Source organism: Procambarus clarkii, chromosome 10 (genome assembly GCF_040958095.1).
Source record: "Procambarus clarkii isolate CNS0578487 chromosome 10, FALCON_Pclarkii_2.0, whole genome shotgun sequence".
In the NCBI taxonomy this organism is placed as follows: Eukaryota; Metazoa; Arthropoda; class Malacostraca; order Decapoda; family Cambaridae; genus Procambarus; species Procambarus clarkii.
In genome coordinates, this window is record NC_091159.1 from 22,233,454 (window position 1) to 22,250,681 (window position 17,228).

Here is a 17,228-nt window from a genome sequence, read left to right on the forward strand (position 1 = left end):
AATTATAACGGGGTTCGAATTGAATTGAGTGATACCAATATTGTTTACAAAAAGTTACCATTTCCCGGTACTTTACCGACAATTCTATTCTTCGAATGAAGGAAGTGAATAAAGCACTTTCGGGAACAGTTCGGACGTAATCAGTTGCCCAAGGTGAATGCTTCACCCACGTATTACGAGTACAAATAATTCTCAACAGAACCTAAACTCCTAACCTAACCCAAATAAATTTCCCATTTCTAGCCCTTCCCCCTATTTCTTCTTCATTCCTTCCTCCATCCCCTTCTTTCCCATCTCATCCCCCCATTTCCCTCATGGGGGTAGAGAGATAGCTAGGTAGAGAGATAGCCAGATATATATATATATAGTTAAACAGATATACCGTGACAGACATATAGCTAGACAGATATAGCTTGACAGAGATATAGTGTGACAGAGATATAGATTGACAGATGTACTCACCTACTTGCTTGTGCTTATGGGGGTTGAGCTTTGGCTCTTTGGTCGCGCCTTTCAACCGTCAATCTATAAGTGTACAAATTCCTGAGCTTCTCGAGCTCTATGATATCTATATTTGAAACTGTGTATGGAGTCAGAACCACCATATCACTTCCTAGTGCTTTCCATATACTAACTATTCTGACACTGAAAAAAAATTCTAATGTCTCTATGGCTCATTCGGTTACTCAGCTTCCACCTCTGTCCCCTTGTGGGTATACCACCCGTGTTAAATAATCCATCCTCGTCTACCCTGTCAATTCCCCTTCTGACGTGTGCTTCTCTCTCTTGTGTGTGTGTGTGTGTGTGTGTGTGTGTGTGTGTATGTGTGTGTGTGTGTGTGTGTGTGTGTGTGTGTGTGTGTGTGTGTGTGTGTGTGTGTGTGTGCGAGCGTGCGTGCGTGCAGTATTTGTATTGCTGTTGGATCCCTGGATTTGAGCGTTCTCATATTCCATCCTATCTTTTTCCTGTCAGTCGCCATGTTTGCTTGGTTATGTTCATTAAATGTCAGGTCATCAGACATCATAATTCCCAGATCTTGTACACGTTGACGGGCTCACCATAGCCCGTGCTGCTTGAAACTTTTTGTTCCAGGTAGCGAATCTTAAACAACAACAACAACAACATTGTACACGTTGTTTTCTTTATATGAATAAGTCTGTCTTGTACCCTGTATTTCTCTTAAGTTCCGCGTTTCCGCCATACCTAAGTACTTGGAACTTATCACTACTAAACATCATGTTATTTTCCGTTGTTTAAGAGCTCGGGGAGACATAATCACCACATACAAAATTCTCAGGGAAATTGACAGGGTAGACAAGGATGGACTATTTAACACGGGTGGTATACGCACAAGGGGACACAGGTGGAAGATGAGTGCTCAAATGAGTCACAGAGACCTTAGAAATAAACAAATCCACAAGGGCAGTGACGAGGATTCGAACCTGCGTCCGAGAGCATCCCAGACGCTGCCTTAATCGACTGAGCTACGACTTGAGCTACAATCTACAAATCCCTTGTGGATTTGTTCATTTGATGCATCACCTAATTGTGATTTCTGTGTGTAACCTTAGAAATAACTTTTTCAGTATCAGAGTAATTAGTAAATGCTCTATCACACTAGGAAGTGATATGGTGGAGGAAGACTCCATACACAGTTTCAAATGTAGATATGATAGAGCTCGAGAGGCTCAGGAATTTGTACACCAATAGATTTATGGTTGAGAGGCGGTATCAAAGAGCCAAAGCTCAACCCCCGCAAGCTCACCTAGGTGAGTACACACACACACAATTGATCTATGCTCTGCAGCTGACAATACCGACAACAGCCAGAGGGAAGTGCAATATCGTACCTGCACAATGATTATCAATTGTTGCAATACGAAAACAACCCAAATGCTCACATTCACAAGGCTATATTTACGTGCTGTAAAAAAAGTGAGAGGGAAGAGGCGGCAGTTTGTCACGCTAGGCTAGTACAGAGAGGGAAAGCTGGTGTTATAAGACCAGGTGACGCACCTCCCGCTGCTCTCACCACACACACGCACACTCACTCTTACTCAACCTTAACAACTACAAGTAAATAGAAAGCGCTAACCACTAGTACCTATATAGCACTACATTGAGCAACTCAGTCAAATGTATTTAAATACTAATGAAGATATCAATAAAGATATAAAAATCTTACGATTATTCTTCGACGCGAGCCAATGGCGTCTTCCATTTGACAGCCTTAATATTAATAATACAACCTGTTTAGACAGTACCTACAGTAACGATCTGGACCATCGTACAGACTAGGTGACTAGTCTGTACGATGTCTTTGTCTTTACTACTAGGTGATCACAGACTGCTGAATTTGAGCATTTATAGTAAACGGGAAAATATCAATCTTATCTCCGATATGACACTTCAAAACCAAGGACACTGTTCATCTTGGGAGTCAAAAGAACGTAATTACTGAACACTGCAGTAGCCTAGCATCTCCATTCAATTACGTATGTATATTATATTTGTATATATAAAGTTATCAGAAGAGCAAAGAAAAATCCGAGCAAAATCTAGGAAAAAATCCTAGAAAAATCGACTATTAATACACTTTTAAGGCACTGTTTGGCGAAGTTTGTAAGTGGGAGTGAAGCATGCGAGGTGTATAGGCCCAAGCAAGAGGTGACGGCGTTGCCACACCTCCACAACTAATCCTCCAGAAGTTAATCTCCTTCCTGGGCACTGCACTTTACTATAAATGAATATAAGATCTTTATTGTACATAATTGTACCTAGCTTCATAAGCAACCCGTCCTCTTCATTACTACATAACATTTTGACATAAATCCTCAACGCTAAGCGAAATGATCCGTCTGTATTCTATTGCTAAGACATTTTAAAACAATTAATTATCAATTATTACACCTAATGTGCGCCTTTCGTGCCACAAACAGTATCACATATATAATACTGGCTTTGTTCCGAGCAACTCAGTGAACACATCACTTACATTATGTTACCGGGACCTCTTCAGCTGCACACACTTGGAGAATAATCTGACTCAGCCGTTATTTGTTCTCATAATAAAGAGGTTAAGAGTGCCTTGGTCCAGCTGCGGTCACCAGTGCTGGTAGCGCTCCCGCCACATCACAGCTTGCGCAACTGCCCTTCAGCTTAAGTTTATAATAGCACACTCTCCTCGCCTTGATACTATGATACCTTTATTCTTGCTTATCAAGGTGGTGTGGCCGATAGATATGGTAACATTACGATAGAATACATGTAATTGGTACAATAATGTTTATTCAAAGAAGTTGAGAGTTCGAACAGCACATCGCCGTCTGGTGCCGACCGCAAAAATAATGACGCAACAGATTACGTTGTAACCCACATATTATCACTGTTTACATTCTCTCGTTATGCTTTACGATTAAACATTCTTCACAAGTTTGATCAAGTAAACACCACACACACGACAAGCACACTGGGGCTGTGATATCACCTCACTAGACTATCACAAGTATTATTATATATATATATATATATATATATATATATATATATATATATATATATATATATATATATATATATATATATATGTCGTACCTAGTAGCCAGAACGCACTTCTCAGCCTACTATGCAAGGCCCAATTTGCCTAATAAGCCAAGTTTTCGTGAATTAATTGTTTTTCGACTACCTAACCTACCTAACCTAACCTAACCTAACTTTTTCGGCTACCTAACCTAACCTAACCTATAAAGATAGGTTAGGTTAGGTAGGGTTGGTTAGGTTCGGTCATATATCTACGTTAATTTTAACTCCAATAAAAAAAAATTGACCTCATACATAATGAAATGCGTAGCTTTATCATTTCATAAGAAAAAAATTTGAGAAAATATATTAATTCAGGAAAACTTGGCTTATTAGGCAAATCGGGCCTTGCATAGTAGGCTGAGAAGTGCGTTCTGGCTACTAGGTACGACATATATATATATATATATATATATATATATATATATATATATATATATATATACATATATATATATATATATATATATATATATATATATATATATATATATATATATATATATGTGTGTGTGTGTGTGTGTGTGTGTGTGTGTGTGTATAACTTACGCTTGGAACAATTAATCCCACGTCCATTATGTTACCCGTTAATTTGATCCATAAATCAACTACAATATTTCTAAACCACTATTTAACAAGGTATTTCTTAAATCTAAACTTATCCAAGTTGTGTTCTTTGTTTCGTGTTCTATTTTGTTAATTTTTTCGCTGATATATTTAACACCTTATTTATATATTCTTTATTGTACCCTTTCATCTGTTAGCATATATTTAAATAATTCCACCTCTCACTCTCCATTTCTCAAGAGAATGCAGATTAATCTTTCTTAATCTCTTTATTAGGCAAGTTACCAATTCCGGGATTAACTTCGTTGACTTCGGCACATGCAGTACGAATTGTATGTTACATTTGTAATACAGTATGTTACATTTGTAATACATGTTGTAAGCAACTTTCTTCTTGTTTTTGTTATGAACAAGTCAACCGAGATTTTACAATGATGGCAAGTAAACACACTCGATGTACACACCCGCACGAGCGGCAAGTGCCTCTTGAGCAATGGTCTTCTGCGGTCCACCGCCTATTAGCCAAGGTGTTGTGTATAATTTAGCTCTATATCCACAACCTATACTTGACGAGCCTACAAACAGCACCGCTCCTGTGCCAGGTAAGTCCACTACGGACTCACAATAGCTCATGCTAATTGTCCCGCTCCTTTGCCAGGTAAGTTACGGGCTCACCATACCCCGTGCTACTTGGAACTTGTTTAGAGTAGCTGAATCTATAACAACAACAACAATGACGAGCCTACACCCCACACATATCCACAACCTATGCCTGACGCGCCTATACCCACACAATTAAAACGTTGGGAATCTTCTTGAGCAGCTGGGAAGCCTAGCTTCGGAACGCTCCGTACCCACTGGTCTGGTTTCTACCCTTCTCAGCCACTTCTTCTGCGAGTTCTCAACTCAAAACAAAAGTAATAGTGACTTAACACTGTGACCTGATGTTTCGTAAACTAATGTATAGGGAAAACGCCTGAAAAGAAAGTATGCATACTATAAGGAACTATTTCCTAATAGTGCAAACGAATTCTGGATAATCATTTCGCTGTACGAAATGAGGTAATTACCATAATGGTAAATATCAGGAGAAAGTGCTAGGCCGGTATGGCTATTTACAGGTGGTGAGTGCGTGTGAGAAGATGAGTGTGAGGGATGAGGAGGTACATGACCCAACACCACAACTCTGAGCAGCAGCAGCAGCCTTCAGACACTGTTGTGAGGTTTCCCGCCCTTCTCCCGCTGGCGTTATCCTAAACACGCTCCACGCCCACCAACTTTGTCTATTTACATCAAGATGTCATTTTTTATATTCAATCAAAAGTCTTCAATTCATCTGTCACACATTCTTAGTTATACTCCAAACCGTGTCCTTATTCGATTTTAAGCCATCAATGAAATAAATATTGTCATAAAAACAGAGCAACAGCAGCCCGACCTTCAACAAGATCAGCGTTAAGGATTTACCTGCACAGGGCAAATCCTTCCAAACAAAACGTTGCAAAAAAGTTGGTGTAAATATTTACGAACAGGAACCAACTGTAACTCCACAATAACGTCCCGCCGCCCACAGGCTGGGTCTATGGGGGAGTCTATAAAAAGCGGATTAAACAAAGTAGACCTTAGGGGCTATTCATGCCCGTGCCACCTTTTGGGTGCCTTAGTCCGTATCAATCAATTATATCGTTAGAGGGGGTTTCTCACAAGATTATTTAAATTCACAACCATGAGATTTAAGGAACCTAAAAATGCAACTAATGTCATGACACCTATTTCTATAGATATAGTCATGTCCGGTATCTATCTGTTCAGAAACACTTGTGAGAAGAATGTCAACAACTAAAGACTGGTACGTGCGAGGCGTGACAGACGTGCTCCTCTAGCGGGAGTAACGGTTACCAGAGACACTAATGGCGTGTGGGTGGTGGGCCTTGGGCTCACACCGCCACACTGAAAACATGTTTTACGTGCCACTTTGTAGGTCTTGACTGATGGGAGGAGTTTTTGGGTATTTTTAATGGTTATTCATGAACACACAATAGATCGAAATGAGCAAGTAAATACTACAGGTAAGAGGAGCGTCATGTAGCCTTGGTGGCGCCACGCACGACCAGCAGGTCTGCGTCACTGTTACCATGGCCCACATCAAACTTCCTCTGGAGTGACGTGGCAATATCTACACGAAACAGTGTTCAGGTCCAGTGTTCTTTTGTAACTCAAAGTATACCGCAAAACGTACGGGTTCACATAGCCCGCGCTACATGGAAACTTTGTTCAGAGTAGCTGAATCTAAAACAACACCATACCGCAAAACCACCTCAAAATAGTCTAAGATCATATTAAAACAATGGAAGGTGGCTCATATCTACCTGAATTTACTAGCGGGGCCACTAACACTCTAATGACCTCGACGAGGACAGGAAGCCGGGGGCTTGTCCCAATCAGTTTAAATGCTATTGTCCACATACCCATCCTGTAGACAGTGGCAATCACACAATGGATTCAGGATGTGTATATATTTTCTTGAACCAAATCAAGTTTATTTGTTACTCAAATTGTTATATTTCATTTTTATTTGCCAATCATGCACCTAAGGCATCCCTTTGGAGGCTATATTCACACAATGGGCACAGAACTGGACTTTATTGTTCGTTTTGTTAATTATGATCAAGTGCCTCAGATGTGTGGGGTTGGGTGTGAACTAGACAGTGGTTTAGTCCCTGGGACTATGAGCTTGTGAGCGAGATGTGCGTGTGCCTGCAGATGTGCGTGTGCCTGCAAATGTGCGTGTGCTTGTGCCTGCAGTTGACAGTGGTATGTATCGCTGCTGTTTATGGCCTCTTGTGACTGATAATACGCTAGGATAGCCTACATTTTAAATATTCAAACCTCTGAAATGTTCTGGATAATCTAACAGAAAGTAATAGAGAAAATCATGTTCGTTATTATGCATATATGTTTACCTGCTGGAAAATGGAACTGAAGCTTTTATGTGCCGGACAACACACAAACTTGGATACAAAAATGAACTCGTAAACTGATGCCTCCGTGTTACTGTGGAGAATCACAAATTCTCTGTGTCTCTCACGCGTCATATAGCATTACTGCAGCCGTGCGACTATTGTCAAAATCAAGACGACCTTTCCAACTAGATAGAAAATTGACTATCTTGCTCTGATGAAGGCAAATTGAGCCGAAAACGCGTTCAGCATTCTCCAATTCTTCAAATGTGTTTTTTTTCCGCACACACATACACAGACAAACACACACACACACATTATATATATATATATATATATATATATATATATATATATATATATATATATATATATATATATATATATATATATATATATATATATATATATAAGATTTCAAAGCCTGTGTAAGACTGATACAAAGCGAGATGACGGCAGAGGTAGTGAGTGGAAGAGGTCACGAGCCGAGGGTCGTCCCACAGGCTACAGTAGTACCAGGCGGCCGTTCAACCCCGCCCTTGTGGAGCGTCAACATTTCTTGCCACCTCAACTCTCACCATTATTGCAATTAAACAACGTAATCACAAACTATTATTATTATTATTATTACTATTATTATTATTATATAAACCCCTTGGGGTGAACGGTAGAATGACGGCCGCGCTTCGGATTCGTAGTCCTGAGGTTCCGGGTTCGATCCCCGGTGGAGGCGGAGACAAATGGACAAAAGGTTTCTTTCACCCTGATGCCCCTGTTACCTAGCAGTAAATTTGTACCTGGGAGCTAGACAGCTACTACGGGCTGCTTCCTGGGGGTGCGTAAGAAAAAGGAGGCGTGGTCGAGGACCGGGCCGCGGGGACGTTAAGCCTCGAAATCATCTCAAGATAACCTCAAGATAAGCTTCTGTCTGACACACTATGGTCAGCACATTTTGATGCTGTTCATGCTCTGTACTCACCTAGTGAGTACTGTATAGGGGAGGGGGGGAATACAACAGGCACTGGATTCTCTATCAGCTGACAATGAACAGCAAGTGAATACAAGGCGAGAAGCCGAAAGATTGAGCAAAAACTGGAAAACCTGGAAACAATTTTTCTCACAATTCTTTGGAATGACACGCTAGAAAGAATGAACAAAACAAGGTCCTGCAATCAAAGGATGTGAACATCCTTGTTGCCACGAATCTTCTTGAGTCTATAAACTCCTGTCTTCAGGAAACTAGAGACAAATTTAGTGAATATTAATTCAAAGTCAAGAGTATGTGTCCAGATACGGATTACAGTGATGGAAAAACAGTAACGAAAACGAAGTGCGAGTCTTAGTAGATATGATAGATTAGCAGATGAGGAACTTCTCATTAAAGCCAAAAAATTCAAGGTGGAAACTTTCCTCTCTATTCTGGACACGTGATTGTAACCTATCCACCGCTGCCTACTGGATGGGGGGGGGGGCGGCGGTGTGCAGGACAAACATATCAATTGTAAATATGTTTAATATTATCGACCATTTACTTTTTATTCCTGTGAGTAGTTGTCGTGAGGGCCCCAGCACACTGGTTTGCCCATAATGCTGTTAAGGCGGCCCTGAGTAGAAAAATAGAAAAGACAAAAGTTACATTTTGGCCCAAGAGGACAAGTGTTCAAGAGTCGTTGAGGAAAGAAGTGGACCGTATCGAAGAGGAACAGTTTCTCAGGAATGACTCCAGAATCGTCTTAATAATATACCGTACGAATGACTAAATTAACCTAAGGATTGTGGATATGTTGAATCCAGGCCCCGCGTAGTCTTGCCCTGCTTGACATTATACAGTAATAATAGCGATGACATAACCGTCATTGTACCAGGAGTGCAGCGGTAACTGCTTTTTAACAAGTAGTACAGCTCTCAGGTTTGTATTGAAATAGCGCAATGTATCACAACATTCTATCTAACATATCCACAATACATAGTTTTGGTTTAGATTTATTAAGATTATTAGCGAATTTACCTTGAGAGCGCAGCGCGTTTTCAAATAAGGTCCACTTTTCATTATGGCACACATCAGAGTGAACAATCATCACTATAATTAATGACACCGCTACCACCTTCATTTTCCCCCCCTTAATGTTCAGCACCATTGCAACTACTGCTGTACTGTTACTACTACTACTGCCGTACTATTACTACTACTACTGTACTATTACTACTACTACTGTACTATTACTACTAATACTAATAATAATAACATTTAAACTCATATTTCAGCCCCATCATATATACCATGTAGAACAGCAAACACACTGTAGCTTGTCACTACAAATATCACTTTCATTTCCCTGTTGATTGCAGCAGGTACTTGGGTGCGGACCTCGCCAGATGGCCTCACAAGTTACAAAGGATCCCATCTCAAGTAATGCTATTCTCCCCAACCTCTCCCAGCCCCCATCACCTATGAAACCCCGTCACCCATACCCCAGAATTCTCCCGCCCCCACCCGAGTACCTCTCACCCAGTGCTCACCCACCACTACACACGCCCAGTTATAAAATGTTTTATGTACTGTAATGTTTTTGTGCCAGGAGACTACTTGGTGGAGTCCAGCGCACGCGTGCCCTCATGAGGGCCTACAGCTAAGATCCTCATACCCATATTTTTCAGACAATTCTTCGTTTGCCCGGCCGAGTTTCCTCATCAAGTTCAACAACATCTGAAATCATTATTCGGTAAATCATTTTGACTAATATGTAACTTTCTCCTATTATAAATTTAATCTTGGGAAATGTTTTATTTCTGATTAGTGCATCAGTAATGTCCGTATTGTAAGACTGTTTTACGTGTAAGAAAAAACAATTGTATTGGTTCTCCAGCCTTCTTGAGTGACACGCCCGCCCAATGTTTATTGTCAAAATAAATTCAAATATTCTTGTTGTTTAGCATCAGTATTCTAAAGCAAGTTTTTATTTGGGCAATTAACCTGATCTGTATAGGCTACTTCCAAGCGTTTTTTTGTAACAATTTATCAAAGCAAACCTGATTGTATGTCCTTGCAAGTTAAATATTCTTGATCTCTTGCTTATGTGATTCGCATATTGTTTTAAACAAAGCTCAGCTGCTGACAATTGAAGGACGGGGAAAACCGGTTGCCCCAACACTGTGTATTTGGCAGCTCCCACACACGAAGGTGTACTGTTCCTTCCAATTTGAACGGTGCCACTTTTTTTTTTAATTCGCAAGAGCAGCTTCCATGGTTTGCTTAGCGTCCTTGACGTTGCGTGATCCCTCCACGACCTTACCTATAATCAGCGTGAAACAGGCTCACGATGCGTGAAAGAAGCCTTGTGCTTGGTGAAGCTTGCGAACGATGGCTTGTTCAGTGTAAACTTCGAGACCATTACGAGTAGTACAATGAATCAAATGTTTCCTGTCATCTGCTAAAGTTTTCCAAATAATGATATTTAAAAAAAAGGATGCCCAAGGAATGAAAACAAATGACGACAAATAGTCCTGTGAAAACAAAAAGAATATGTATGAGAAAGCTCTTATTCAAGTTTCTAAGATATCATCAGCCAAGATTTACTTAGGCAATGCAAAAGCGTAACTCCCAATACTAATAACTTAAAAATAAAATCACGTCTGCACTACACCATCCCGATCTCGCACACAACTGTGAAGAACACAAACCTGGCGATTTGCCACAAGGTTCGTGTATTATAATAAAATACAAAAAATGCGAGATATGTGCTGTGAGAACAGACCTAAGAAGCTTACCTTTCAATCACTGAAAAGGGAACCAAATAATACATGATCACGACATACAAGATACCGAGAGGCAAAAGAGTTGATATAGACAGACTTCTTCAAATCAAAAAAGAAAACGGGAGGGACGGGAAATTGAAACATAAATGAACACGGGGGATGTAACAAAGAGCATACTACTTTTTAGCGTACGAGTAGTGAACAGGTCTAGCAATTGATGGTTATCTAACTCAGTTCAAGAAGAGACGGGTCCAAGAGCTAATCCTCCCTGCCCAAAAGCATACAAGCATGAGCACATCATTTCGACGAGGGGTATGGATAAACTTTACTACGTCAATTAACTCGATTAAAAATCTGTACTGTATATGATTTTCTACTATTTGAAATAAAACATTAATAACGGAAAGAATGTTTGCAAATGTTCAAACGTTATGTAGTAATTTTGAACGTTTTAAAGTGTTGGGCTGGAGAGAACGTTTGTGGGAGGTGAGGAATATTGTGCGTGTGTGACGTAGTGTTACGTCATCACATCAGCTGAGCCGGGAAGGGGGAGGGGGGCAGCCATGCTTGCCAACGTTACCAAAAATACCGTTTTTAGTGAAATGATCCACGCCGGGTTAATTAAAATGTCACGAAAACGTATACATGCAAATACGTTACTTCTGAAGACTTTAAGACAAATATATACGTTTAAGCAGATTCTTATTTCTTCCATTTAATATGTTCATATGAATCGTTTCGTCTCGAACGTTTCCTCTTTATTTTGCTTTTTTCATTAGACCTACTATGCATGGCGTTTTTGTTATCAGTTTTACAATAAACTTACATGGCAGATACGCGCACTTTTCAAGCGTCGTATCTTATATCATCTGCATGTAGACTAAAGACAAATTTATAAAGTAGACACCTTTGGCAAGGATTCAATGAGCCGCTGGTGCAGACGACGCAGCAAGAAATATATACAGAGTAGAGGTGAACCCCGCTTCTCGCTGCATATACATTCCCTTTCCTTTAATCATAAATCATTTTTAGGTCTAAAGTACATTTGCTGGTTGTTAAGTATAACAGTGTCACTGCCATAATAAACCCTCCCGCGATTGATCGGACTTGAGCTCAACACGAAACATAGTGAACGCAGTGAACAGAGAAGGATGGAGGCAAGGCTTTGTTCTCGAGCTCCTCGCCTCAGTTTTAACACCTTCCTGTCTTGCATACCAAAATGATTTGCCTAAAATTCTGGGGAATTTCACTTGCGTTATTGTTTAAAGCTGGATAATTGCTACATCTGCTGCTTTAAAAATCGCCCAAAGCTTTATTTTTTATTCCACTGAATTTAGTAAAACCAAACTTGATTTTAATTTAATTAAATTAAGACGATCAAAAGAATTGATTTACTATTCACAAACTAGCTTTGTCAAGTTTACGTTCTCGAAAAGCACAGCTGTTTCAACAATGATTATTTCCCTATCGATACCGTCACACTGGGAAAATTTCCACCGTTTCATAAGAAACCTGTTGAAAATAAATTTCGAATGGACATGTGATAAATTTTACTCTTGTGAGAACTACATTTAACAAAATTTGTACTTGAAGGAATAATGCAGAAATTGTTACGTCTCAATTCAACACATAATGAAGTAATGTATGACTACAATTCTGCCGTATCATGTGTTCTACAGTGCCTATGAAGAGTTGACAGTCAGTAATACCTACATCTACTGTGCTATACCATGCTTGCAAATGCAGTAACATACTCCCACTTCCCACAAACATTAACTAATATGCCACATTTTCACATGATCGTGCAACAAACATTAACAACTATTCCGTATACTTCCCTCAGATTAAACACAACACAAAATACAGTGCTACATCTCCACATAATGTGTAACCAAAAGCAACATCAACACGTACTGAGACTGTTGTTTTCCTTTGCATCATTGCATCTGTTTACCACCTTGATGACTGCCCTCCCAGCCATACGGGTTTGCACCACCTGAGACTGGCGGAGGATAACATTAGTTAAGTCGTTTCCGAACTTGGGCTTCATCTTCGTCTGACTATGTTCCCGCAACACACTAAAAGTCTTAACACTACGCTCCTCAGAAGCTCTTGAGTTTTGTTTTGATTGCGCGCGAGGTGGGTTGCAGGTTTTATATGAGGCGCCGCGCATGGCAACTCCTACCCCGTGTTGTCATACGCACCAACAAGTGAAATTATCGTACACCATACTAAAATTATTGAACTTCAGCGAAGCAAATATATATAGATTGATGTTGTCATATATAGATAATTAAGCTATTGCAATAATTGTGTTATTTTATATTATTTGTTTACGTGAGTTGCGCCGTGAATAGCGTGAGTCGCTAGTTTAGTCAGGTTAAACACCGTTCGGCCTAGCCAAGGGCACTGCAGTGTGTTAATGCTGAAAGAGAACACTCGTACCTGACACTAAGGTGAAATGCTTATTCGCAAATGAGGAATATATGTATGTGGATGTTGATTCGAAAGGAAAACTAGAAAGCTCGTTATTGTAATTTCATTTTGTATAAGTAATTATGTTTGTTCGATTATACGCCAAGGTAACGCATCGTACATTAGCCAACAACAAATTAGACGTCGTATCGTGACGTCATTATTGTGTTCGAATAAGGTGTCCCTAATCGTTTGTAATTTTATTTGTTGTTATTATATTCAAGATCAGATGGAACTGTAATGCACCTATGATTTGATTAAGAGTTAATTTTAAAGCACATACACATATACATATATATCTGTTAACTAAAGATATTTATCCGTAAAATCTGTAGCCAAAATCACAATTCATAAATTGAGACGAATAAACATTGTCAACAAAGAGCCTACGTATGATTGGCTGGAAGAGAACGTCGAAGTGATTTCTGATTGGTCGAACTGCGAAGTAAACAAAAACAAAACTGGTACCACGAGATTCGTGTAAACAAAGCACGTGTGGTGAACTGTTGTAAGAATCAGCTTAGTGTAGCTGGGGATCTTAGCATCAAGGTTAATAGAGGTTTGTTTTCAGATTTATCATAAGTGAAGGATTTCACAGTCAATTCCGAGTAATTTTTTCGATATTTTGTATTTTTTTTTACAGTATTCTAAGATTTTTAGCTATTTTTGAGCTTAATTTAAAAAATCAGTCAACGCTTTAAGTATTGTATTTTGATATAAAATAATTAAAAATAATTAATATATTTTAGTCGCAAGAAAATCTTACAATAATGGTGAGCTTCCAAACAGCATATTTTGTATTTTGTATTATTATTATTATTATTATTATTATTATTATTATTATTATTATTATTATTATTTTCCTATGAAAACATAAAACATAGTCAGATTAACTAAAACAAGTCATTGGAATGTATTTACAAAGCAAGTTATATAATTAAAACGAAAGTTGTTGTGGATTTGTGACGCTGCACTTTTGGAGGGAAAATCAAAATCTCTGATCACCAACTTTCAGGTTTTCCCATTTCAGTTTGTTAGTTTCTATCTGATTTTGATATAATTGACAGACAATACACAACTCTTTTTTATTAACAAGTTTAGCTACTAACACAGCAATGTGCTGCTACCCTAGGATTACTAAGAGTAATCACTAAGAGTAATTACTAAGTGTAGTGGTAAGACACTCGCCTGGCGTTCCGCGAGCGCTATGTCATGGGTTCGTATCCTGGCCGGGGAGGATTTACTGGGCGCAATTCCTTAACTGTAGCCTCTGTTTAACGCAACAGTAAAATGTGTACTTGGATGAAAAAACGATTCTTCGCGGCAGGGGATCGTATTCCAGGGACCATAGGATTAAGGACTTGCCCGAAACGCTACGCGTACTAGTGGCTGTACAAGAATGTAACAACTCTTGTATATATCTCAAAAAAAAAAAAAAAAAAAAAAAAGAGTAAATAAAAAACTAGCCATAAGTTCATCTAATATCCCCATCTCATAGGATGGTTAGTCATACTATACATGGAATCAGGAGAGAATATGAAATGCCAGGCTGATCTGTTAGCCTCCACTAGCAAAATCTGGGTAGAGCACAAGAATATCTTCCAGTATTTGTGAGTGTATGAAGTAATTACAGAGCTCAAAGTATCTCATACCATTTGGTCTGAACTAATTGATTACAGGGCAATCACAAAAAATAGTGTTGCAGAGTATTTCATAGTTCTTCTCCACACAGTTTATAATTGGAATGTTCGCCAACGGGGGGATTCATTACCTGCAGCCACCTGCCATAGATATTGATATTGTAGTCTAAACTGGGATATCAATATATATGGCAGGTTCTAAACATGTTTAGAATATATCACAACTTTTGATGACAAAACCACACATCATAAAATGAAGAAACGACGATGTTTCGGTCCGTCCTGGACCATTATCAAGCCGCGACAGCTTGATAACAGTTCAGGACTGACCAAAACGTCGTCGTTTCTTTACTTTCTGATGTGTGGTGTGGTCATCATACTTTCAGCCACGTATCTCCATATATCTTCATCATATCTCCAGATACTATCTTTTTGTAGTAAGGTTTTGGATATAATTTGCCTTCTGGGGGGAATTTTAAGATTTGCTGATTCAGTAAGACTATATATTAAAAGTTTTATATAAATACATGCAACATACGAAATAAGTTGTCAGAATTGGAGGCTTTTGCTCTAGATGAAAATTGTGTTATCACAGCCAGGTAGTATACTCTGGGCCCCATACTCCTCCAATGGTTAGGGATGGGACGGTTACAATCGAGTACACGTGATTCCTATTGTACTGAAACCTGAAACACTTGAAAAGATTTAGGTATATAATTGTTGATAAATAATTTATAAATATATTGACTGCTGTTGTGAAACAGTCTGTCAGTGTGGTGTAATGGGTAAGATACTAGATATGCGATGGTGTATGGAACGCCTAGCTGGTCCCACCTCTTCCAGCCAGAGGTGGTACTCCCTTAATATATATATATATATATATATATATATATATATATATATATATATATATATATATATATATATATATATATATATATATGTGTGTGTGTATATCACGAAAATAAACACGTGATTAAGAATGTGACAATGTCAGACCACGGAGGAAAAATGAAACAGGAAATTTCCTTAAGTACTTTCGTATATTAAATACATCTTCAGAAGGTCCAAGACCTTCTGAAGATGTATTTAATATACGAAAGTACTTAAGGAAATTTCCTGTTTCATTTTTCCCCCGTGGTTTGACATTGTCATATATATATATATATATATATATATATATATATATATATATATATATATATATATATATATATATATATATATATATATATATATATATAAGGAGCGATTGCCTCAGATAAAGGAATAAAGAATATCCAGACAAAAATTGCCATTTATCTCTCCTACTATCCCGTTTTTTATTATTTGTGATGTACACTTTATTATAGAAGATTACACAGTTATATAGCTCATTGGCTTTCAAAATGTGGACATTAATGAGGAAATAATGGGAAGATTGTTTCCTAGAGAAAATAGATTCCTTGAAACTCCTCCGATGCCGGGCAGGAACCGAGGATGCAGCGGGCATTCCCCCTCTGGATAGCTACAGTGAGGCGCTGGAAGAGAAAGCTCGCCGCTCTAAGGTCTATATATAGCAGCTCTCTCTCTCTCTCTCTCTCTCTCTCTCTCTCTCTCTCTCTCTCTCTCTCTCTCTCTCTCTCTCTCTCTCTCTCTCTCTCTCTCTCTCTATATATATATATATATATATATATATATATATATATATATATATATATATATATATATATATATATAAATTACTACTTACATATATACAATTACTACTTACAAAAAGTTTTATTCTGTTCACGTTTCAATTGGGTATGTAAATTTTGGCAACTGTAAGCTAACACAGACAGTAAAGGTGAAATTGGACAGGAGCCAAGGCGGCCTCAGAGAAGTACAGGGGGGTGGGGAGGTGTGCTGTACCAGGAAGTGTGTGTGTGTGTGTATTTACTATTTATGTCTGAAGAATCGAGCTATTAGCTCTTGGACCCCGCATTTCTAACCATTTTTTCCTCAGTTATATCTACAACATATATTTATCTCTAACACACGCACATACATCCCCAGGAAGCAGCCCGTAGCAGCTGTCTAACTACCAGGTACCTATTCACTGCTAGGTGAACAGGGGCACCAAGATGAAAGAAACTGCCCATTTGTTTCTGCCTCAGCCGGGAATCGAACAGGCTCTTAAGACTACGACTCCCAAGCGCTGTCCACTCTGCCGCGAGGCCCCCTTGAGTGTGTGTGTGTACACGCGTGTGTACGCAAGGCCAGTTGTGCC

General features: G+C 38.9%; 1 protein-coding gene across 1 annotated transcript in view; it reads right to left on the reverse strand.

Moving 5' to 3' along the window:
• Positions 1-13,050, reverse strand: part of LOC123746684 (leucine-rich repeat-containing protein 20) — a 45,192-nt gene extending 32,142 nt beyond the window's left edge. Inside the window, exon 1 of the mRNA XM_045728364.2 lies at positions 12,777-13,050. Coding sequence (XP_045584320.1) covers positions 12,777-13,035 — 259 coding nt within the window. The 5' untranslated portion in view covers positions 13,036-13,050. The remainder of the gene's footprint in view (positions 1-12,776) is intronic.
• Between the last annotated feature and the right edge of the window lie 4,178 nt (positions 13,051-17,228).